The sequence below is a fragment of the Quercus robur genome, chromosome 10, assembly GCF_932294415.1.
Source record: "Quercus robur chromosome 10, dhQueRobu3.1, whole genome shotgun sequence".
Taxonomy (NCBI): domain Eukaryota; kingdom Viridiplantae; phylum Streptophyta; class Magnoliopsida; order Fagales; family Fagaceae; genus Quercus; species Quercus robur.
The window spans coordinates 42,677,391-42,701,238 of NC_065543.1; the positions used below are offsets into that span (position 1 = coordinate 42,677,391).

Consider the following 23,848-nt stretch of genomic DNA (forward strand, 5'->3'; position numbering starts at 1 on the left):
TATGGTTTTAAACAATATATAGTTTTACCAAAGTTCTTGATCAACAATAGGACAAAAAGGTACAAAATCAAGAATTAGGAGGAACGAGGTTATGGATTTGAAACAGAGGAAAGGCTCTAATGATTTTATGTGATAAGGTTGCCTCTCTACCCATAAAAATCGTAGCATTAATTATATATAGATAGGATTAGAAAAGGCTACGGAAAACTAATCTAAAACATACTCTTCTTTTTTTTTCTTTTTTTCTTTTTTTATGAAATCTAAAACATACTTGGAAAATAAAACTTCGAACTCTCACATGAGTGAGCCTTGCTTGAGGGTTAACCAAGATTATAGGTGCTTAATGACTCGTTCAAATACGCAAGATAGGCAACCCTAGTGTCTCATTCGAGCAAGCCCCGGGTGAGATTACCCAATTTTCACTCTTTTTTTATTTTTTATTTTATTTTATTTTTAAGTGGCTTCAACCATGACTTGTTTTTAAATAATTGCATCTCTTTTAGTTTATCAAAAAAAAAAAAAAAAATTTGCATCTCTTTTATATTACATTGACAACAATTACTACCAACTAAATCATAGCAATTGTTAAAGTTTATTTTTTGTCATTTTAGTCCTTAAAAATTATCGTTCCTATCAAGTTGGTCATTCTGTTTATTGTTGGTTATAAAACTAACGCTATTCACATATATGATACATTTTTATTTTACAGGAATTAACAGTGGTTTTATACACAGAATGTCCAATTTGAAAAATATTAAAGTTGAAGAACTAAGTGACAAAAATTAAATTTTATGGAAAATAATGAAAATTCACCCAAACATAACGGGTATAATTTGGATTTTGGCCTAAAAATTATTATCATAATAAACTTTATTATTAAAGTTTCAATTAGTTTAGAATAGACTTAAATAAATTATTGGGCCTTAAAGTTTCATCATAGTGATTTTAGTCACAAAAGTTTAAATTGATTGCTTTTAAACCCTTAAATGATGTGACTGAACTAAAAATTATGTCATTTAAGGTGCTTAAATGGCTTTACCAAATTGTTGTGTAGTTCCCCCTCTTTTCGTAATAAACATTTGCAGTTCATCAAAAACAAAATAAAAATTATGCGCCATCACGCCATTAGATGCACCATGGAATATGGACCAAAAACGATTACTTTAAGGTTGTTGGGGAATAAAATCGACCATTTTTAAGTTTGTTATGGATAAAAAAAAAAAACATTTAATTTTTTGTATAGGTAGATAACGAGGGAGGGGAGAGGTGGGGTTCAAACCATAGGCACGGAGCACCACAAAAGATGTTATTAAAACTAGGCTATTACTTGAACTCCCACAATCACTTTATACGCTAGGAATTAAAATCGCTCATAGGTTAAAGTTTGAGGACCAACAATATATTTTGGCCTTAAAAATACTACCCCAATAAATTATTTTAGAGTAAATTACATTTTAAACATATGGTTTCAATTTTAAACTAAAGACCCTATAATGTTAAGTATTTAAGATGGTTAGAAAATACAAATTAGATGTAATTTTACTTATAGAGTTTAAACCTATAATCTCGTACACTGAGGAAATTACAACATATAGTTTCCATCCATCTATAGGATTCACACATTATGAATATAATACTATGTGCATTTGAAATATTTTTGCTACTATCCTTTGCGTTTGGTTCTAAATTAAAAAGCTAGCTTATTTTACTATTCAGTTTATTTTTATTATTATTTATGAGCTCCAATACACTTTTTGATACTATTCATGTGTCTCACTATGCTATTTCAGCTAATTATTACCTTTATTTATAATACTTTCAACAACAAAATTTCAATTTTAACAAAATAAGCAAATCTCAAACAAACATGGTCTCGTCCATTAGGTTGTTAGTGCACCAAATGTCAATACCCCATCTGCAATCGGTTAGGCCCGCAAATCATTTTAAAAACAACAATTGGGCTTTCATTAGTGTTGATTTAAATAACGGACAACTTTATTGTCGTTAACCTCTCAATTTCTCATCCTTTTCTTCCTCCTTCAATTAAGTAGTAGAACTTTAGAAGCAATTTTTTATTTTATTTGTTCAGAATTAGGCTGCACTTCACATATGGCACGGGTCATACATTGTCCCACACCTTTCAAATTCGGAAGGCAATATCAACACGCATCCCCCACCAAATCCTTTGCATTCAATTCACTGCGACAGTTATTGATTTTTTCGCAATTATGCTACATTTCAAACAATATTGCGGTTGTTTTTGAAAGTTTTTGGCAATTCCCAACCGCCAATTGTTTCCCTGAACATAAACAAAGACATAATACTGTTCGTTTGTTTGATTCAAAAATTGGATCCTAGTTAGTACATTATAATTATTACAAAGAGATGGCATATCTTGGACCCATGTTAATTAACAAAATGATAGTGCCTATGGTGTTAATCTCCTTTTGATCATTTGTGCTGAGGAAATTTGTCACCATTACCTTCGAAATCCAACAGATAAAAAGATCCTCATGCAAAATTTTTTGCATCAAAGAATATTACATGATGCAAATTATCCCCCCCAAAGTATGTTTTAAAATGTTGTGCCTTCATGATTCAGAATCATTAAAGGCGAAGAGTAATGAGGTTCACCTTCAAGTTCTTTTCTTCAACTATAATGCAATCTCTCATTGATTTGAATTAGAAAGCCAATAAAGACAAATAATACAGGTACACCTAGGAATATATAAGAATTTAGATGGTTTGATAATGAGGTATCCATAAAAGAGAAGTAGATAAAATCCAACATATTTAATATGGAGTACAAAACTCAACCTCTCAACTTAGCTTATTATAAAGAACACATTATTTTCAAATCCACATTTTTTAAGATTTTTTTTTTTTTAAGGAAACGTTTTTTAGGATTTTGCACAAAACAAATACATCGATATCTTATTTAAAACTAGAACTGTATTTTTAGAGAATATTTCCCTATCATTTCTCTATACTATTTAAATATAATCTCTTCATCATTTCTTTATTATTTCTTTAGTCTTTTTTATTCATTCACAATAACTATATTTTCAAACTATATAATTTGAAATTTATCAAATCTTTGCTGAAATTTATCAAAATTTATGTAATTTGGAATGAATTCATTGATTAATTTTTCCCTAAAAAAATTGTAGATTTTTACCTTTTGTGGATTATTAATAATATTATTATTATTCATTTTAATGAATTTTGATTATTATTTTTATGAATTTAACATTAACCATTAATAAATTATTATTATTATTATTATTACCCCTGCCCTTTATTTCTTAACCTGTTGGAGATACTCTGAAATAAAAAATCACTCCCAGGCCCATATAGGCCCAACAAACCTCCTCCAAGCATATAACTAAGGCCCATTAGTCTTTTGAGAGGACAAATATACAAGATACCTCACAACAATCTTTCCTTTTGCTCAAATTTTCATAGAATATCCTGAAGAGTGCTTAGAGCATTAGCAAAACCCACCAAATTGCTAAAAAAGCCATTAATCATCTAAAAAAGAGCTCCATCTGAAAATGTATATCTAAATTTTTTTAGAACTTGTGAATAGTAAGTTCTTATATTTAGAACTTACTATTCATGAGTTTGTAAACTAAAATAATATATTTTATTCAATTCTCTCTCTCTCTCTCTCTCTCTCTCTCTCTCTATATATATATATATATATATATATTTATTTATATTATTATTTGATAGGATGGTTCATATTATTTTAATGAGTTGAATATAAAAATAAAAACTGAAATGGTGGGTGAGTTGTAAAACGAAATGGTAAAATAGATAAAATAGTGTTTGAGGATGTAAAATAAAGTTTTATTTTTTTTTTTTTTTTTCACATCCTTAGATGCTAATGGTCTTAGCATTAGCATTCGGGGGGTATAAACCCCCCCCCCCCCCCCACTTGCTATTTTATCCACCAACTAGCCAAAAGTTAGCTCCATCCAGGCATGTATAGTTAAAAAAATTAAGTAACTGTGAACAGTAGGTTCTTAAATATAGAAGGGAAAAATACAAAGACACCCCCTAAACTTTGGACTAGTGGTTAATATACCCCCTGAACTTTTATTTTAGCCAATTTACTCCCTGAACTTTGTACACTTGCCAAATTGAACCATCTGTTAAGTTTTTCGTTTAAATCACTAACGTCACTTATACGATTTCATTCCGACCGAAATTCAAGATTCGGCAGATACGGATGCTGAGCTTGGTGAGGAAAAAATAAAATAAAGAAGAAGACGAAGAAGAAGAAGAAGAGGGGATGACGATAAGAACAGAGATTAGAGGAGAACTAGAGAAGAGCTTGTTTTTGATGTCTGATAAGTGATGAGAATGGAGATAAAACTAAATAAATGTGAGATTTGAAAGCTCATTCACGTGAGTACCTATGAGGTGAACATCCGGTTATGAACTTTTGGGATTTTTTGTTGTTGTTGTTTTATTTAATTTGCTTAAAGCCTTCATGTCACACAATTTTTTGTCATTCATAAGCAATGACATTGTTGGAGAAATTGAGAGGAAAGAGTGGCTGCATCGTTGAAACTACCCTCTTCCTCCCACAAATTCAAGCCAACGTCGTCACTACCCTCTTTGCTGAAACCAGTGTTTTTGGTTGTATTTTTTGTTTGGGTATATCTTTGGTGAGGAGGAAGGGAATTTTCTGTGTTTTGGTTTTTGCTTATAGGAGGTTGATAGTGAGTTTCCTTCTTGAGATTTCTTTCCTATATTTGTTGAGAACTTCTAGTTGTTTCTCTAGGTTTTTGTTTTGGGTGTTAATGAAGGGTAGTTTTCTAGTTGTGGAGGTTGCGAGTGGGTCTTTGATAGTGAGAATGGAGGATAAGGTTGGTGGTGGTTTTTCTCACTTCTTCAATTTGTTGGACGTTAGTGATTTAAACGGTGAAATTAACAGATGGATCAATTTGGCAAGTTTACAAAGTTCAAGGAGTAAATTGGCTAAAATAAAAGTTCAGAGGGTGTATTGGCCACTAGTTGAAAGTTCAAGGGGTGTCTTAGCATTTTTCCCAATATAGAACCTACTATAGTTATGGATGTAAAACCGAAAATAATATTTTATTCTCCCTCTCTCTCCAAATAAATTTTTTAAAAAATACATTCTCTTTCCTTATTCTCTACTCATCTCTCTCTCTCTCTCTCTCAAACCCTGCTCTCTCCCTCAGACAAGTATAGATTGGGCGGTGGTTAAGTGTGAGGTGGGTCTGTGGAGGTGGATAGATTGGTGGTGGTTGTGGGTTTGCTCATCGATGGGTTTTTTTTTTTTTTTTTTGAAATGAGTTTTGGTGATTGGTGGTAATGGGTTGATGGTGCTGGTTTTAGTTGTGTTGACAATGGTGTGGGTTTAATGGGTTTTTGTGTATTGGAGGTGGTGGTGGGGACCGTGGGGTTGTTGGGTTTTTTTTTTTTTTTTGTTGGCTGCGGCAGTGTGTGGTGGTGGGGTGATGGTTGGTTTGGTGGGGGGTTTCGGTGGTGGATTTGGTAGCAATGGTTGCTGGCTTCTCTCTCTGTCTCGTCTCTTTCTCTCGCTCTTTGTAATTTTGGTGGCTGTTAATGGTGGTGGTGGGCTGTGACTTATGGGGATGGTGGTTACTGTGATTGTGTGTGTGTGTGTGTGTGTTTTTTTTTTTTTTTTTTTTCTCCTGCCTCTTGCTATGGGGTTTGATTTTGGGATGGGTTTTGATTATGGTGTTGGTGGCAATTTTTTTTTTTTTTGGGCTAATTTTGGTGGTGAAGAATTGGTATTTATGACTGAGTTTTGGTGGAAGGTGGTTGTGTGCCTTTACGAGAGAGAGAGAGAGAGAGAGAGAGAGAGAGAGAGAGAGAGAGAGAGAGAGAGATAGAGAGAGAGAGAGATAGAGAATTGTTTATATTATTTACTATTGTAGTTTATACTATTTTAATAAGTTGTATGTAAAAATAGAAACTGAAATGTTAGGTAAGTTGTAAAATGAGATTGTAAAATAAATAAAGTAGGTTTTTATGGTGTAAAATATAACTTTTTGGCATCTCGTTGACACGGTGATTTGTTTACGAATAGGGAAAAACTCCAAGGAAAAAACCCCACCAGGTGATTTCAAGGTCACCACTCTCGAGAATCCACTATTATCACAATAAGCGGTTACAAGTAAATGAATCTCAGTACCTTATACCAACTTACAGTTAAACCCTTATCCTAATACCTAATTGGACTTGTTCTGTAGTGACAATCTCTCCTTTTAATCCACGACTTCCAGTACGTGACTAACTAATTGATGCACGGATCCAAGTACGTGACTAACCACCAACTTGAGAAGGATATTGGCTACAGAGTTCTTCAGTTCATCAACACGATGAATATCATGAAATTCCTTGGTTACAAAACCCTACGGCATACAAATGCAGCAACTTCTTGAAGAGAAAAATGAATTAGAGCAAATTGTCTCCGATCACAATATGCCTGTGAACAACTTTTGCATCAAATTGCACTCACTTGCATTAGCTGTGACAGCCCTTAAAATAATCTTTATATATGTTTAGAGTTGTGAGAAAAGAAAGCCTAAACATGTATACACGGATTTGTGTGAAATCAGATCTGGAAATTTGATTTTCTTAAATCTCGATAGGTAGAGTATCTATTGAGCAGCTGTTGAATATCAGGCAAAAACTGCCTTTTAATCCTCGATAAATGCTATCTATTGAGCTAGTTGTTGAACTTTAAAATCCAGCACTTCTTCACTTGATTCCTGGACAGATTTGCATGGTTTTAACACTTAGACTTGAAATTTTGTTCCTTGAAGTATTAAATTCATCCTAGATCTACCCAATTACAAGTAAAGTACATTTTGTCAAAGGATTAGCCAATTCTACATTAACATATGTTCTTAACATGGTTCACATATGTCGTAACATTATTCAACTCATGTTGTATGTAACTCTTGCTATACTTATACAACTCATGTTGTACGTAACTCTAGAAATCACCTTGCCTTCCCATTGAGGCAATAAACATGTTCGTAGTGGTAGTAATTACGTCTGTTTTTTGGCAAAGCTTTCATATTATAAATTAAAAAGTGTATAGAGTGTCATATCATTTAAATTTTAAATGACGTTGTACTCTATACACTATTAAAACAAAAATTAAAATTTAAACTATAAAATGGATTCTCTCCAATTCGCGCGAGTGAAATTGGGAGAATCATAAATTTCTCTAAACCAATGGGACAAGAATCTTCATTATCATCCCATGAAGATGAAGTAGAAAGAACAGAAAATTTCAAACCCAAGCAACTATAAAGTAAGCAACAATTCTTACCATGTTCATTTTGACATTTATTCAATCAAAAGATTCAAAACTATAAAACAGGAACCAATAAGGGTTTCCTAAATTTTGCTGAACATAACCTTAGCCTTGTCAACTGGTTTTGGATGTGGAAGATAAACCATCTCCGCATTCAGATTGAATTATTCTATATGGATAAATTTAATTAAAATATAGATAAATTCCCACCTGAGATATCATTTAAATATATGTTTAGCGATGTCTTCAATGACACGTGTTAGAAATATAGAATAATTATATTGTATTTCATGATGTAAGCTATGTAACACAAAGTTATATATATATATATATATATATATATAAGACATATGAGTACCATGCAAGTCCGTGTGAAGTGCAATAAAAGTGGGCTTAGAGCCCAATGGACCTATATACACCAATCATAGGGATTGGTTTTCCTTGGTCCTTACTTATAGCCAATAGACAAATGATGGAGAAAAAGTGCAAGTTGTGTCCTTGCGAGCATGTTTCTTGCACAGATTCTTAATCTACTTCCAAAAGCTTGGAATGCTTCAGGCCTTGGTGGTTACTGAGAGTGAAAAAAAAAAAAAAAAAAAAAAAAAACTGATAAGCTAAAGGAATTATCTTTTATATCTAATCATGTTAGGCATATATTGGCTCACATTCCATCTGTCTGGATTAAAGCACATGGGATCCTCAGGGTTCGTCCTCTTCATACTCTCCTTCATCTCATCCATAGTTCTTCTCATTTGGTCCATTTCCCTTTCCAAATGAGGCACCCTCCGTGAAGCGATACCCTTGACTGTCTTTCAAATTCAACATTCCTTCCATCTTGACTTTGGGCCTGTCCTTCAGTGTTCCCATCGTGACGCTGCCTCCTTAAATTAAGTTCTCTGACCAATTCCTGGTTATGGAGGGTTAACTCCGCCATAGCAGCGGCCATGGATTGCACGTGTTGGACAGAAGATGGTTGCATGGTAGGCACCGATTGACGGTCGCCCCTGCTCTCTTGAGGGCCTAGCCTAGTAGCCTTTGACCTTGTCCGGACCATTTCAGCCCTTTGTCGGAGAAAGAAATCGCAGAATTCAACGATGAAGTTCAAACGCAAAAAATTCTTTTCTTTCCCACAGATGGCACCAACTGATGAATCTTGTTATATCAGTGGGCTGAATGTCTTGGGCGTTGATGATTTTATGACTGAGTCCTGAGAAAACAAACAAAAAAAATCAGAGGATACCAATGGAAGCCGGCCAAGAACCCTCCGATGGTAAAGTTAGTCTTTTTGTAATTCCTAGTATATTGGAAGTATCAAAATCCCTTACTCTCTTGTTGGCGAGCATTTATATAGCATGCAGGGAGCGGTTACTTGTTTGGTAACCGTTCCTATTGTTGAGGAGTCCAAAAGATTCAGAGGTAACTTCCATAACTGCCATGGAAGTTACATTATTTGGATTTGCATTCCACAACGGTTGGACTTGACTTGTAATGGTCCGATTTGTCTCACACCTGGAGGAAATATGCTCGTCTAAGGCTTAACATGCTCATGGCACAACAACCTCGTCCGTCCTTTAAGGACGGACGGACGAGGTTGAACTGGGCGAGGATGTTCCTTCTTCCTTTCTTTTCTTTGGACGACTTATATGAACGAGACAAGACTTGGGGATTTTCATTACACCATCAAAAACTATACATGAATGGTTTCTTTAATCAGCACATAATTGAGTTTTTTTTTAGAAGAAAGTACATAGTGGAGTTGGAGCTAAACATTTTCCTATGTTTAAGCATTCTTAACTACACTTAATTGAACCTATTTGGCTAAGAAATACTTAATCATTCTTAACAATATACCTTTTTTATGATTCAATAGTTACAATGAGAGAGAGGTTTTTGAACCCAATGTCTTTATTTGGAATGCCAAAAAATTCTAGTTGGGCTATAAGGTTTTTGACAATGACATAGTTAACCGTTATTAACAATATATTTATTTAATGGAATATCCACCCATTATTTCTTTTTTGGCTAAGAAAAATCATTCTTAAGGATATACTTAATTGAACCCACGCCATTCGGTCATTTCCTTAGAGAAAATTCTCCAGCCATTTTTGTCGTGTTTGCTTATATATAAGTGGAAGACATTAACTAGGTAGCATCCAAATAATTTTCTATGCCATAGTTTATTTTTTATTTTTTATTTTATTTTTTCAGATTCTATGTTATGGTTTTGGGCTTAAACTATTGGAGCCTACTGCAGCCCAATATTGTCAATTCCGTTATAGTGTTTGTTCCGATTTGTCCATTCCAACAAAATATTTCGATAAAAGACTATTCCGTACTACATATCGTTTTGAGATTACCACTAATTTAAATATAATATTAAACAAAATAAATAGACCTAATTCTTCATCTATCATATCAATTATCAATTCAAAATCAAATAAGTACATTCTTAATATCATCATTATGTAACATGTCAAATATGATAAAGTAAATTAAAAACCATATTCTTAATGAAGAAAAAAAAAAGCATATCATAAGTGAGAAAAGTAAATGAAAAAAAATTAAAAATTAAAAGAAACTGAATGTTCAATTAGTGTGTAAAACACCTTAAATGTTTAGACTCAAATCACAAATTACCAATTCAAGCTTATTATCAAATAATGTATGTGCGGAATATGAAAATAAGCTAAAATAGTAAATGCTGAATTACAAGAGTGGGGCCAGAGAACTTGGCGACCTCGGCCCACTTTGTGCTAGGCCAAGGCTCGCGCTGAGGAGAGAAATGTCCAAGGACATACGATAAAAATCCAAATGGCCTAGAGATGTTGCCGAGGACGATTCTGTTCTCAGCATTCCAAACTCCAGTAGGAAAGAACGGCACACCATCAAAGGCAGCCTCCCAGAGCGTTCCTCGAAGAAAGGACGAGTACAGTAGGACGCACACGGGGGTATGGTGTAGGAGCAATTCAAGGAAAAGCTGTCACCTCTGCATTTAATGTGCCCAACTGACATCCTGGCCGCATTAATGATGAAAGGACCCTTGAACAGTATGGCCTTGGTTGCTGCAACTCACAGAGGGTTTGGGAAGGTGGTTGATGGGACGAGCACTCGAGTGATGGCCTGCACAATTAACAGATGGAGAGTCAAGATCGACCGGAAAGAAATATATAATGGGAGAGACCCCCCAAGGATGGGGGATCGCGAAAAAGGAACAAGAAAAGAGAAAAAGGAGAGAACTGCAGCAGTCTGCATGGTCTTGAAGAACCACGGGAACCTAGTATTGAAAGTAGAAGAAGAAGAATATCAAGCTCCTCCGACGAAACACCAGGGGATAACATTTCAGACTTGAACCCATTTCCTCATTGGTCCTCCCACACCCAACCATGTATAGTGATTGTGGTTTAGACTAACACTTAGTTCTTAGGCCCACTCTCTAAAAATTCATTGTATTGGGCCAGTTAGGCTTGAGACCTTTCGTCCAATAGGAAGAGCGCTCAAAACCAACCCCCTACAACAAGCAAAAAATGTTGATTAAATTCAACCTTACAGAAACCAGTAGTGGAGCCACATTGGGACCCAAGGGGGCCTTGGCCCCCCCAAATATTTGAAAAAATTAGTGTATATATATATATATATATTAGAGTTATTTTAATAAAGAAATGTTATATTCACAATATTTTTACAATAAATCTTAAGTGGCAAGTTATTATTAGCTGTTACATGTGCGCAAAAAAGTTATTTAAGTTGTGGATTAAAATTAGAACTAATAACAACTTACCACTTAGGATTTATTGTGAAATTGTTGTAAAAATATTGTAGAGGTAGCACTTAAATTATTTTCCTCCACTACATAACCATGTGTGTGGTTAAAATACTTCCTACAAAAGCAGGTGTGTAGTTGTGTAGGCTACTCTCACTTTCTCATATTTTTATTTGTACTTAAAATATTAAAATAATCAATGTATCATAACATCATAAATGTATATGATTAAAATATATTATTTTTATCATTTAATTTATATATAAAATAATATAACATGAATTTGGTTGTAGTTATAGCTATTTTTTTATATATTGAAATTTGAATGATTGTTTGTCTTTTATTTAAAAATCTTTAAATTATTAGTATTTTTTAAAATTTTAGTCATTATATTTAATGGGTGATAATTTAATTTAGGCGAAAAGCACATTTCAGTCCCCACTTTTTCAGGCGATTCCCATTTTAGTCCCTAAATTTTATTTTTACCGCTTTTGGCCCCTATCATAAAAACGCTTCCCGTTTTGGTCCCTGCCGTTACTCATTTAACAGAAATATCCTACGTAGCAAACGGTCCAACAGTAAATGCTGACGTGTCTATTAAAATAATATTAAAAAAAGCCACGCCAGATAAAAATAATATTAAAAAATGCCACGTCAGCAATTTATTTTTTGAAAAAAACCACATCATATAAAAATAATATAAAAATTTCTAACCTAATTATTTTTTTTAAAAAAAGAAAAGAAATTAGTTAAATTAATTTTTTTTCCTTTTTTATGGAAGAACATGAAGAACGTGTTCTTCATTTTTCTTCCCCAACTAAGCTTGCCAGAAAATTAAAAATTAAAAATTTACTTTTCTTTTCTTGCATTTTCTTAGCAATCAAAACCATAAAATCAGTCAGATTTACAAAATAAAAAGATATGCCCATAAAAATTTACAAAACACAAACATTCAACAAGATTTTCTTATGCTTTGAAACCAAACACAAAAAACACAAAACTCAAACCCAGATTTTCGGCCTCCATGCACAACCAAACCCAGCGAAGCTTGAATAAGATCTTAGAGAAAGCATAATGAAACCCGGCACGACCACCACCACATCAAACAGAACCCAGCCACCACCAAAACCCGGCAACCAATGAAACCCAACTACCAAAAAGACCATCACGAAACCCAGCCACCAAACAGACCCAGCAAGCACCGAAACCCACCACCAAATGGATCTAGCAAACACCCAAAAAAACCCACCACCAAAGCCGGCCACCGATTCAACTCCACCATCGAAACCCACCACCGAAACGCCACCACTAAAACCCAGAAAACACCGAAAAAAACCCACCACCAAAGCCGGCCACTGATTCAACTCCACAACTGAAACCCACCATCGAAATGCCATCATTAAAACCCAGCAAACACCCAAAAAAACCCACCACCAAAGCCGGCCACCGATTCAACTTCACAACCGAAACCCACCACCAAAACGCCACCACTAAAACCCAGAAAACACCTAAAAAAACCCACCACCAAAGCTGGCCACCGATTCAACTCCACAACCGAAACCCACCACCGAAATGCCACCACTAAAACCCAGCAAACACCGAAAAAAACCCACCACCAAAGCCGGCCACCGATTCAACTCCACAACTGAAACCCACCACCGAAACGCCACCACTAAAACCCAGCAACCACCGATTCGATCCAACCAAAACTTAGTCAGATGAGAAGAGATAGATGAGCGAAACATGCTGTGAATAAAGAAAGAGGAATGGGAAACGTAGAAGAGAGATATAGAGGGAGAGATGGAGAACTATTAGTAGAGAAAGAGGAATGGGAAAAATCTCTTGGAATGTTCTTCATGTTCTTCCAAAAAAAAGGAAAAAAAATTTAATTTAACTAATTTCTTTTCTTTTTTTAAAAAATAATTAGGTTAGAAATTTTTATATTATTTTTATCTGATTTGGCTTTATTCAAAAATTAAATTGCTAATGTGGCATTTTTTAATATTATTTTTATCTGACGTGATTTTTTTTAATATTATTTTAATAGACACGTCAGCATTTACTGTTGGACCGTTTACCACGTAGGATATTTCTGTTAAATGAGTAACGGCAGGGACCAAAACGGGAAGCGTTTTTATGATAGGAACTAAAAGCGGTAAAAATAAAATTTAGGGACTAAAATGGGAATCGCCTGAAAATGTAGGGACTAAAATGTGCTTTTCGCCTTTAGTTTAAAAAATCTAGGTTTATGGACAAGTTTAGGAGATGGTAATTCAGAAATAATACAGTTTTGAATTTTGATTATTAAATTGTATGTACATTACTGTTAGTATGGATATAATTAATATATACATAAAAATAATTAATTGTCTAATTTTATGTTTGGCTCCTCCAAATATAAATTCCTGGCTCCGCCACTGACAGAAACATTCCAATCAAAAAATGAAAATGAAAATGCATTTAGGAAAAAAAGAAAAAAGAATTGTTCACATTCCAATCATATTGGCAGGAATTTAGTGGAAGGGACCGAAACGGATCGGATGAAATGGATAAGAATAGATCAATATTTAGGCCTAGTGGAATAGGGGATGATTTGGCCCAATTCTGAAATGGAATTTTCTGACTGTTACGGCTAGAACGAAACATAATTGACAAACCAGACCCCAGTGACATTGAAGCCCATGGTTGGAGTAAAAACCAAGAGCGTGTTTGGTTTATCAGTTTAAACAGTAGTGTTCAGTGTTTAAACACTGAACACTAGTGTCCAAAAACAAAAAAGGACGTTTGGTGTGTCATTCCTCTTCAGGGATTGTTTGGAAAATAGTGTTCAAAAATCAGTGTTTAAAATGATATTTTTGAAATCATCTCTAACCTGTTTTTAAACAACAAAAACTAGTGTTTTAGTGGCAATTGTGTAATTATGTTGAACATTGTATGGCCCACGTCAGACATCAAAGCTGTATTGTCTCGGCAGTCGCACCCATACAGTCCTGTTAGGCATTAAAAAAATATTTTTTGAATAAAAAAATGTTTATTTTGGTTAAAGGTGTCAGTTTTTTTACTTTATTTTTAAATCAAACACACATACCAAACACATTTTTATGTTTTTTTGAATACTAAAACATGTTATTTAAACTATGATACCAAACACATTTTTTTGTTTTATAAACACTAAAAACACGTATTTTAACAACACTTTTTAAACTACAATTTTTACATCTTTTTAAACAACAATTTTTAAACTCTATGACCAAACGGGCCCCAAGTGTGCCCTTTTCTATTATAGTAGTGCTTGGATGGAGAATCTAATATATATCTGACAAAATGGGATTGCCAATTTCGCTTGGTACTTTGTAAAAAATAAAATTATTTGACAAAATAGTAGTACTATATTACAAAACTGCTTTGGGGAACAGGCCCTTTGGGTTCTTGTTCCTTAAACTGCGTGCTGATATGGTTAAAGCTTATGTGGTCATTTTTTAAAAATTTGGTCCACGTGGATCTCAACAAATATGGAAACTTATTGGCACTTTGGAATGCAATTGTGAAGTTGAGAGATTCAACCTATGGATTAATTGAAAAAGTTGAATGGCTTAATCGGCATTGTAAAACTTTGGATCCGGAGTCTATGCATAAATGATAAAACAAGGTTTTACTTAAAACAATTAAGGACCTCGTCTCTCAATTAGATGAGTGTGACTTAAAACAGGAGACTCTCCTCTTGAAAAGATGAGTTCCAAGAGAAGCTATTTTCCTGAATAAGTTTTAAATGATGCTATTTTGCCAAATATTTTAAAAAATATATATATATATTAAGAAAAAACAGCTCAAATGTGATGCTTGAGAACTTGAATGTCCAAAAATGTAAATGTATATTTTTCTTTATGTGAAATTCACATGTTTGATTTATTTTTTAGAAAATCTATAGGAACCCACCCTTTTTTCATGATGATTGCATGGAACCCACCCCTTAAAAAAAAAAAAAAAAAACAATTATTATCATAAAATTTTGGATGGTTTTATAGGAGTATTGGGGTGTAAAACCTCACAGGTGCTAAAATACACACTGACCATCTAAAAAAGAGCTTTATCCGGAGTTGTATAATTAAAATTTTTTACAATCTATAAACAGTAAGTCTTTATATTTAGAACTTACTGTTCATGAGTTTGTAAACTAAAATACTATATTTTATTTTTTATTTAATTTCTCTCTGTCTCTCTTTATATTTATATTATTATTTGATGTGATAGTTTTTATTATTTTAATAAGTTATATGTAAAAATAATTATTGAAATGTTAGACGAATTGTAAAATGAGATTGTAAAATAGATAAAATGGTGTTTGAGAATATAAAATAAATTGTTTTCATATTTCTCGATGTTAGTGTTCTGAAAGGAGTATTTTATTTATTTTATAAATTGGGTGGAGACTTTTTGTAACAGGAGCCTTAGGCCTAAGCTTAGAGCCAACCCTAGCTAGTTTGTCCAACTAATATTGACCAACTGGATAAGCTTTCCTCAACCACACCCCCCCCCCCGAAAAAAAAAAAAAAAAAACTTGATAAGCTTTCGCTGCCAATTGCCTTTAGGTCAAATGGGATTTTCTAATGTTTTTCTAAAAAAACAAAATGAATTTTTTTTTTTTTTTAAATGTTTAAAGTTCGCACTTCACTTACACTGGAAAAGTAAAGATGGAAGTCTTGCCCAATGATAGAAAGAGGGAGATGCTACGTAAAGTTAGGATCTAATTTGTAACAAATGGCTAACAAATGGCTCCATGGCTAACAACAAATTCTACATACTGAATCAGCAAATCTCACGAGATCCTAACCAATACCTCTAAAACTTGGGTTAAGACTTAAGACTAAACTAAACAAACTCCGCTCATGCAGGCTCTATTCTTTCTTTGCCACGTTGCTTGCATGTTGACCATATCACACACGTGCAACCAAGCCCACTCCGAAATCTCCATCAAACAAAACACAGCAATTTGATGAATCTCTGTGATTAAGATCTTGTAATTTATTACTCAGTTACTAGTTACTTCAATGCACGCAATTATATATTTCTGAGAGATTTTGGCTAGTAGTCCGGGCAATCAGCCAAAAATCGTTACCAAAAATGAAAACTTAAGAATAGAAGAAGAGAAAATATATATATACTCAGAGAGAGAGAGAGAGAGAGAGAGAGAGAGAGAGAGAGAGAGAGAGAGAGAGAGAGAGAGAGAGAGAGAGAGAGAGATTGGAATGGAAATTATGATCCATTCTACTTCATTACAGCAAGACCCTCCAACTCATCCTGCTCCTCCTCCTAAAGCTTCTACTAGAAAAGCAGGAGGATGGAAAGCTATCAAATACATCATTGGTAACGTACCAAACCTAGCATTCATATGTATTTACTACTATAATTTCTGTATTTTGTTAAAGAGATTTAAAATGGATTTTTTTTTTATTATGTTTTAATGTTTTTTAGGGAATGAATCGTTTGAGAAGTTGGCATCGATGAGCTTGATATCCAATATAACAGTGTACTTGACTACAAAATACAACTTGAGTGGTATATTTGTGGTTAATGTGGTTAACATATGGAATGGTTCCTCCAACATTACATCACTAGCAGGTGCTTTTGTTGCTGATGCTTATCTAGGCAGGTTCCGTACCCTCCTCTTTGGCTCCATAGCGTCTCTTCTGGTAAAGTGACCTCGTCTTTTCTAATTGGAACCGGTATAGAATCACACAGTTTCTTTTATTAGGATGTTGAAGGGTGTAAAATGCAATGGAGACACTAAACAAAATCTTAGTCTATATATATGTATCAATGCCAACAGAATTTGCAACTAAAATATTCATTTTGTTTTCCTGTATATACTTTCTCAAATACTGTACATCATATAAGTTCTAATTAGTTCAATTATTAAATTATTTTATTATAAAATTGTTTCTGCCAAAACTAATATTTAATGTTTTAGTCTAATGATAAAAAATAATCTAGTACACACATGTTTTCTCTTTCTTATCTCTTTTGTAACCTAATAACATGAATTGATCTTTAATGCCAACCAAAAAAATCTTTATCTTAGTGAACTTGGATAGGTGGTGAAATCATCCCTTAACAATTAGAAACTTAATATTAATTGTGAAATGCATGCATTTTATAAGGTTCTAAGACACCTACTTATAATCATGGAAATCCAACTATTAACGCCAAGATTTGGACTATGTATGATTGCATTTTATAGGGTATGGGGACTATGACCCTGACTGCAGCTATACATCAGTTAAGACCCCCAACCTGCGATGGTCGACATCAATCCCACTGCCCACATCCCAAAAGCTGGCAGCTAGCCTTTCTCTTCATAGCTCTTGCGTTTCTTTCGTTAGGTGCAGGCGGCATTAGGCCTTGCAACATCGCCTTTGGAGCTGATCAATTTGACATCAACACAAAGAAGGGAAGGTCACAATTAGAAAGCTTCTTCAATTGGTGGTATTTCTCCTTCACCATTGCTCTAGTTGTGGCACTCACTGCTGTTGTCTACGTTCAGACTAATTTCAGTTGGGTTTTAGGCTTTGCTATTCCTACTGCCTGCCTTGCTGTTTCCATCACTATTTTCTTGCTTGGCTGCCGCACTTATTTTTACAAGAACCCTCGAGGTAGCATCTTCACAGACATAGCCAAAGTGATCACAGCTGCCTGTAGGAAACATCATTTAACTGTTGGACCAGCCTCTAAGCACTCCTTTTATGATCCATCTATTACAGGTTCGGAGTCACCAACATTAACAATGCTTACTCATACTGATAGGTTCATGTTCCTTGACAAGGCTGCTATGGTTGCTGACCCAAGTGAACTTGACAATCAAGGCATTGCCAAGAGTGGTTGGAGACTTTGTAGCTTGCAACAAGTGGAACAATTGAAATGCTTAGTAGCAGTTCTGCCAGTATGGGTATCAGGAATAGGTTGTTTTATAGCCATGGACCAACAGAGCACATTTGGGATACTTCAAGCAATACAAATGGACAGAACCATTGGATCCCATTTCATGATCCCCCCAGGTTGGATGAACCTCACATCCATGATTGCACTTTCTATATGGATTTTCATTTATGAACAAGTTTACATCCCTCAAGCAAGGAAAATAACAAGAAGGGATACAAGATTGACCATGCAACAAAGAATAAGCACTGGCATTTTGATGTCGATTCTGTGCATGTTGGTCGCTGGGATTGTTGAAAAGAAGCGCCGTGACTCAGCTTTGAAACATGGTTCATTCACTTCACCCACAAGTTTTGCATTGCTATTGCCACAGTATGTTTTATCAGGTATGACAGAAGCTTTCGCTGCAGTTGCTATAATGGAGTTCCTTACCAAGCAAATGCCAGAGAGCATGAGAACTACTGCTGGAGCTGTCTTCTTTCTTAGCTTATCCATTGCGAGCTATATAGGCGCTCTTATTGTCAATATCATCCATAATGCAACCAAAAAAACAGACCAATTGTCATGGTTGGGTGGTCAAGACCTCAACAAGAATAGGCTTGATTACTACTATTACATCGTTGCTGCCCTGGAAGTTCTGAATTTTGTTTACTTCAATTTCTTTGCTAGCCATTTTGTCTTAAGCAGCAGTGCTGGTTGTGAGAAGAGACAATTAGAAAACTCGATAGCCTGCCACCCAAGAACTCTGTCTGAGTGTGAACCAAATGAAGAAGAAAAGGGCTTAGAGATGCATAACAATCACTAACACGAAACATGACTCCGCAATTCCCATGTAGACTTTTATTCACTAGGTGAACAACATTGCACAGTTGTGTTTTTTGGTTGGATTTAAACATTTTCTTTGTTCTTTTCTTAAATTCTTTGTGTTCTACATATTATACTCCTTGCCTATCGTATAAAGCAGTTTAGAATATGTCTAATGTCATATGTTGAGCTTCTACTACTTTTTTATATTTTAATTTGGTTTGGGTTTTCTAGATCAGGGAAGAAAGTATATTACCTATTAAAAAAGTCAATTGGTTTTTTTTTTTGTCCACTAAAAAATGTATTCTTAATTCGACAAGGAAAAGATATTAAAGCCCTATACATAAGTAATATTGGGAATGATTTGATAGTTTTGGCTCAGTAAACCTTCACAGGGAAAGGAGAAAACTTTTATATGGCGTTCGGTACGGGAGAATCCACATTATTCTTGGCATCTAGATTACTGTAATGTGGCATTTGGTACGGGGGAATCCATATTACTCCTGACATCTAGATTCCTAGAAATGTGATTCCTTGTAATCTGGATGTCTAGGAATGTACTTATTCCTATGTTTGGTTTCATTAGGATTCTCTTAAGATTTCTAGGAATGTGAGATAATAATGTTTGGTTTATTCCCAAAAATCTTAAATGAATTATTTATTTTTCCCATTCTATCCTTAGATTTTAATGTTTGGTTTAATATTTTATCTTTATTGCTTAAATGATAAGGAAAAAAGAGTTAAAATTGTCAATTTATAAAAAAAAAAATACAATTTCCTTTAAGTTTGGGAATTTGGATATTCACCTGTTTTAAAGGGAATCCACATTCCTATTGAAAAGGGTTTCAAGGGGGAATCTAGATTCCCTTGACATCTGATTCCCTAGCATGATTTGCAATCAAACATAAGAATCTTTAAACATTACTCCATACCAAATACCACATAAATGTGATGTCTTGCAATCTAGCTGCTTAGCAATGTAACTATTTTTATGTTTAGTTTAATTGGGAATCTAATAAGATTCATAAGAATGTAAAATTATAATGTTTGGTTTATTTCTAAGAATCTTAAATGAATTATTTATTTTTCCCATACTATCCTTAGTTTCTTTTTTTTTTTTTTTTTTTAATCTTCCTCCAAATAAATATTGACAAACAAAATGTAAACTATAATTTATGACAAATTTATTAAAACTATAGTCTAACATTTCAAAACAACAAGTACAATACAAAAATAACTATTTAAATTCTTATTCTTTATGGAAAATCTTGTAATAAAAATAAATAATTTATTTTACTTTAGCATCTAACCAATCCCAAATAGGAGATATAAAAAGGGGAAAAATTAATTCTTAACAATAATTTTAAAAAGAGCTTAATCCATAACAAAACAATCTACCAATGTATAAGTCTATAAGATATTGATAATTTGTTTTATGTTTTATCTTCATTGCTTAAATGATAAGGAAAAATGGTTAAAATTGTTGATTTATAAAAAATATAATTTCCTTTAAGCTTAAAAATCTGGATACTCTCCTGTTTTAGAGAGAATCCACATTCTTACAAAAAGGGAGTTGATGGGGAATTCAGATACCCCTGGTATCTAATTCTTTGGTGTGATTTGCAACAAAATATGGGAATCTTTAAATATTCTTGGGAATTCCAAAACATTACCCCGTATCAAATGCTACATTAGAATAATATATAATGATTTTTTTTTTCAAAAAGTGGTTTTTTTTTTTTTTTTTTTAGATTGAAAGATGCGTGTGTGAATTGATAGTTTATCTATTATTTAAGTGAGAGGGTGTCATATGGTGTAGTAGGATTTTGGTATTAATTCAGTCTTGATCAAGATTTTGTTTTGACTGTGATGAGATTTAGGCTAATTTTTTATTGTTATATGTTTTTAATTTGCTTGTGGTTGTGAATGCAAGTAAGATTTTTGGTTGAGTGTGGTTGGAATCTATATTGTTGACGGTTGTGTTGGCGTTATCCATGGATGTAAGCATGAAGTTAACCAAATCGTATTAAACATGGTATCTTATATAAATATTTTAATATCTTGTTGGTGCGGAGTGTGGACTACTAAACATTGTTTTTTTTTTTTTTCTTTTCCCCTTTTTTTTTTTTTTTTTTTTTTTTTTTTTTTTTTAATTTTATCTTGTATAGATATTTTAATACCTTGTTGGTGTGTAGAGTGGACGGCTTTCACTAATCCTAAATTCCAACTATTTCAACTTACTTATTATGTCTAGCATATAGCTTTTGTGGATGCTAAATACATATCTTACCTATTTTTCTACTTAAAAAGTCTAAGATAAAACAACAACAGCAACAATAACAACATTTGCCTGAGTATCATAATATCATTGAGGTTTGGCAAGGTACACTTGCCTCGCAGCTACCATAGAAAGACGCATCAAAATGAATTGTGAAAAAAGGATCAGTAGTACGACTTTATTCTGATATATAGTTTGTCAAGTCATAATCAAGACGAAGAGAAGGGAATAGAAGAGTGTTCTGATCTATAGTTTGCCAAGTCATGATCAAGACGAAGAGAAGGGAATAGAAGAGTCCAGCAACCCTTGATGAAAACCAACAAGTTTCATTATAATATTCAAAGGGATAATATAAACAATCTCCTCTTCCCATTGTCCCCCATCACACCCTTCTATACGAAAGCCCACCTACTGTAGACCTGGAGAACAAGACTACTGATAATGATAAAGATAAACATGGAAATGAAATTGATGGAACACAAATCCGTCAGTGAATGTGCAGATGGAATCACTCGTGGGATGTGAAGGTTTGCTCGTCGAGGGACACCGGTGTGGTGCCTGCCACAAAGTCTCCGATGCCAAAGTTAGGATCACAGTTAAACACAATAAAGAAATAATAGATAGTTTCAGAGTATTTTTGCATATATCCATTTCTGTTGGTTGTGTGAGAGTTTTATACCTGAGCCCATAAGGGCTAGCCGTTGAGGCTGTTAATGCTTTCTTTTGTAACGCACCTGGCCAGTAATGAGACTTTTAATAGGCCTTCCAACGGTCTTCTTGGTTGATTTGGTAACTGCTCGGATCATTGATTGATCGCATTGAATAACTCTCTGCCTCGTCAGTGATGATGGCTTCCTTCGTTGTTTCTAATCACTTCGTCATGGATGATTCTCCCGTCAGTAATGTTATCTTCGTCAGCGGGATGTAGAGTCGCCATTCCCGTCAGTTGCCCCCCAGGTTCTGGGGTCGTCGGTGACTCGTCATGACGATCACAGAAGATGAAAAGTTTTTCTTGTGACTCTTGGGGTTCTGTTCCGCCTTTAATGCTTAGTGGCGGCGTTACACGCAATCATGGCCACGTGGCGCTTGATGGTCTGTGGAATTAATGGCATGACCCTTGGGTTTCCCGCTGGTTTTTCAATCGTTTTTGGCCCACATTTAAAACTTCTCCTTTTCAACTTTTCGTTTATTTCTCAGAGAGCAAAAGCAAACCAACTTTTTAGTGATACTCTGAATATTTTGTGGCTTCCTTCTTCTCCGATTTGCCTTGCGCTGCTTCTGCCGTTCCGCCATTGGAGGTATGCTCTTCTTTCCTTTTTCTTTCTTCTTTTTCTTCTTTTACTGCATAATTTCTGATTTGCTATTCCCTTTTCGCTTCTATTCTGGTGTTGGCTTTTGTTTTTCTTTTGGGGTTTTCAGTTTCGTACCTTGTTTTCCTTTTGATTTCTGTATTTTCCATGGTTGATAGCTTAGAGGTTAGGATAGCTTGCCCGTCGATCTCCTTCCTTTTTGCGCGTCTAGGGGGGTCTTTGGGTACTTACCCTTTTTTAGAAAATTTTGTGTACGAAGGCAATAGTCTGAGTGTCGTTTTGAGTGATTTGTTGCCGTTGCTACGTCAATCGCTAAATTGGTTTGAGGATTTAGGAGGGAGAAGATTAATGTCTGAGGTTAGGTCTAGTGACCTCGAGACTGGGCTATCGTCCAGTGGTGGCCCGGCTGAAGGAGATACCGCCGTCTCTGGTTCTCGAGAGGTTAGGGCTTTTTATGCCCTTAGGGAGATTTGTGGTCTGGATGACGAGACCGTGAATAGATTTAAGGATAGGTTTCAATTTTCGTCTAGGGTTCGTGTTCGTCGTCCCAGGGAAGAAGATAGGGCTTGTCACTTCTTTCCAGGTGAAATATGTTTTTATGAGTCAGCCTTCACCTGTGGGCTTAGGTTCCCCGTCCACCCGTTCCTGATGGAACTTTTAGATCATTTTGGTATAGCCCCTGGACAGCTCATGCCAAACTCGTGGAGGATCGTCATTAACTGTATGCAAATATGGTTGGCCTCCAACGGGGATATGATCAGGATAGGTGAGCTTACCTACCTGTATCGTTTGAAAGAGTCTAAAGAGTGGGGATATTACGAATTAGTCCCTTGGGAGAGAAAGATTAGGATCGTCAAGGGATTGCCCTCGTCATTCAGGTATTGGAAGTCGTGCTTTTTCTTTGTGTCTGGGGACGACTTCGAGACCCAATCTAGCAGTGATTGGGGTGATATCCCGAGGTTGCTCCGTCGGTGGGGAACCCCGACCTTAGGTGCGTCAGTATTTCTCCCCGTTGTTTCAATCTTGCCAATTTTCAAGTTCTGATCTTGCTGACTCCTTTGTTTCTTTGTTTGGTACAGTTAAGAGACGGCCTGGGCTGAAGAGACGATATAAGGAACGCATAGAGACCGCCATCAGGTACGCTGAGACGATTGAGAGCTGGGACGAGCTGGTTGACCCTCGATCTCTTGCGTTTTACAACCTTGGTCCTGACCCATCTCCTTTCGTTCTTCGTCAGCTTGGCATTGAAGGAAAGAAGAGTAAGTTTTAACTTCGTCAATGCTGATTCCTCTTATGTATAACTTCGTCAATGCTGATTCCCCTTGTGTACACTTAAGCAAATTTTTTTTTTTTTTTTGACACTTTCTTCTTGCAGAGATGACGACCAAGTTTAACAAGAACATGTATGCAAAGATGAGGTCAAAGAAGGACGAACC

The 23,848-nt window shown here is 34.8% G+C and overlaps 1 protein-coding gene across 1 annotated transcript; it reads left to right on the top strand.

The window, feature by feature from the left end:
- The first annotated feature begins 16,333 nt into the window (after positions 1 to 16,333).
- Positions 16,334 to 18,839, top strand: LOC126702407 (protein NRT1/ PTR FAMILY 2.8). The gene is made up of 3 exons (XM_050401106.1): positions 16,334 to 16,451; positions 16,560 to 16,777; positions 17,326 to 18,839. The coding sequence occupies exons 1-3, from the start codon at positions 16,334 to 16,336 to the stop codon at positions 18,823 to 18,825; spliced, it is 1,836 nt and encodes a 611-aa protein (XP_050257063.1). The 3' UTR covers positions 18,826 to 18,839.
- The last annotated feature ends 5,009 nt before the right edge of the window (positions 18,840 to 23,848 follow it).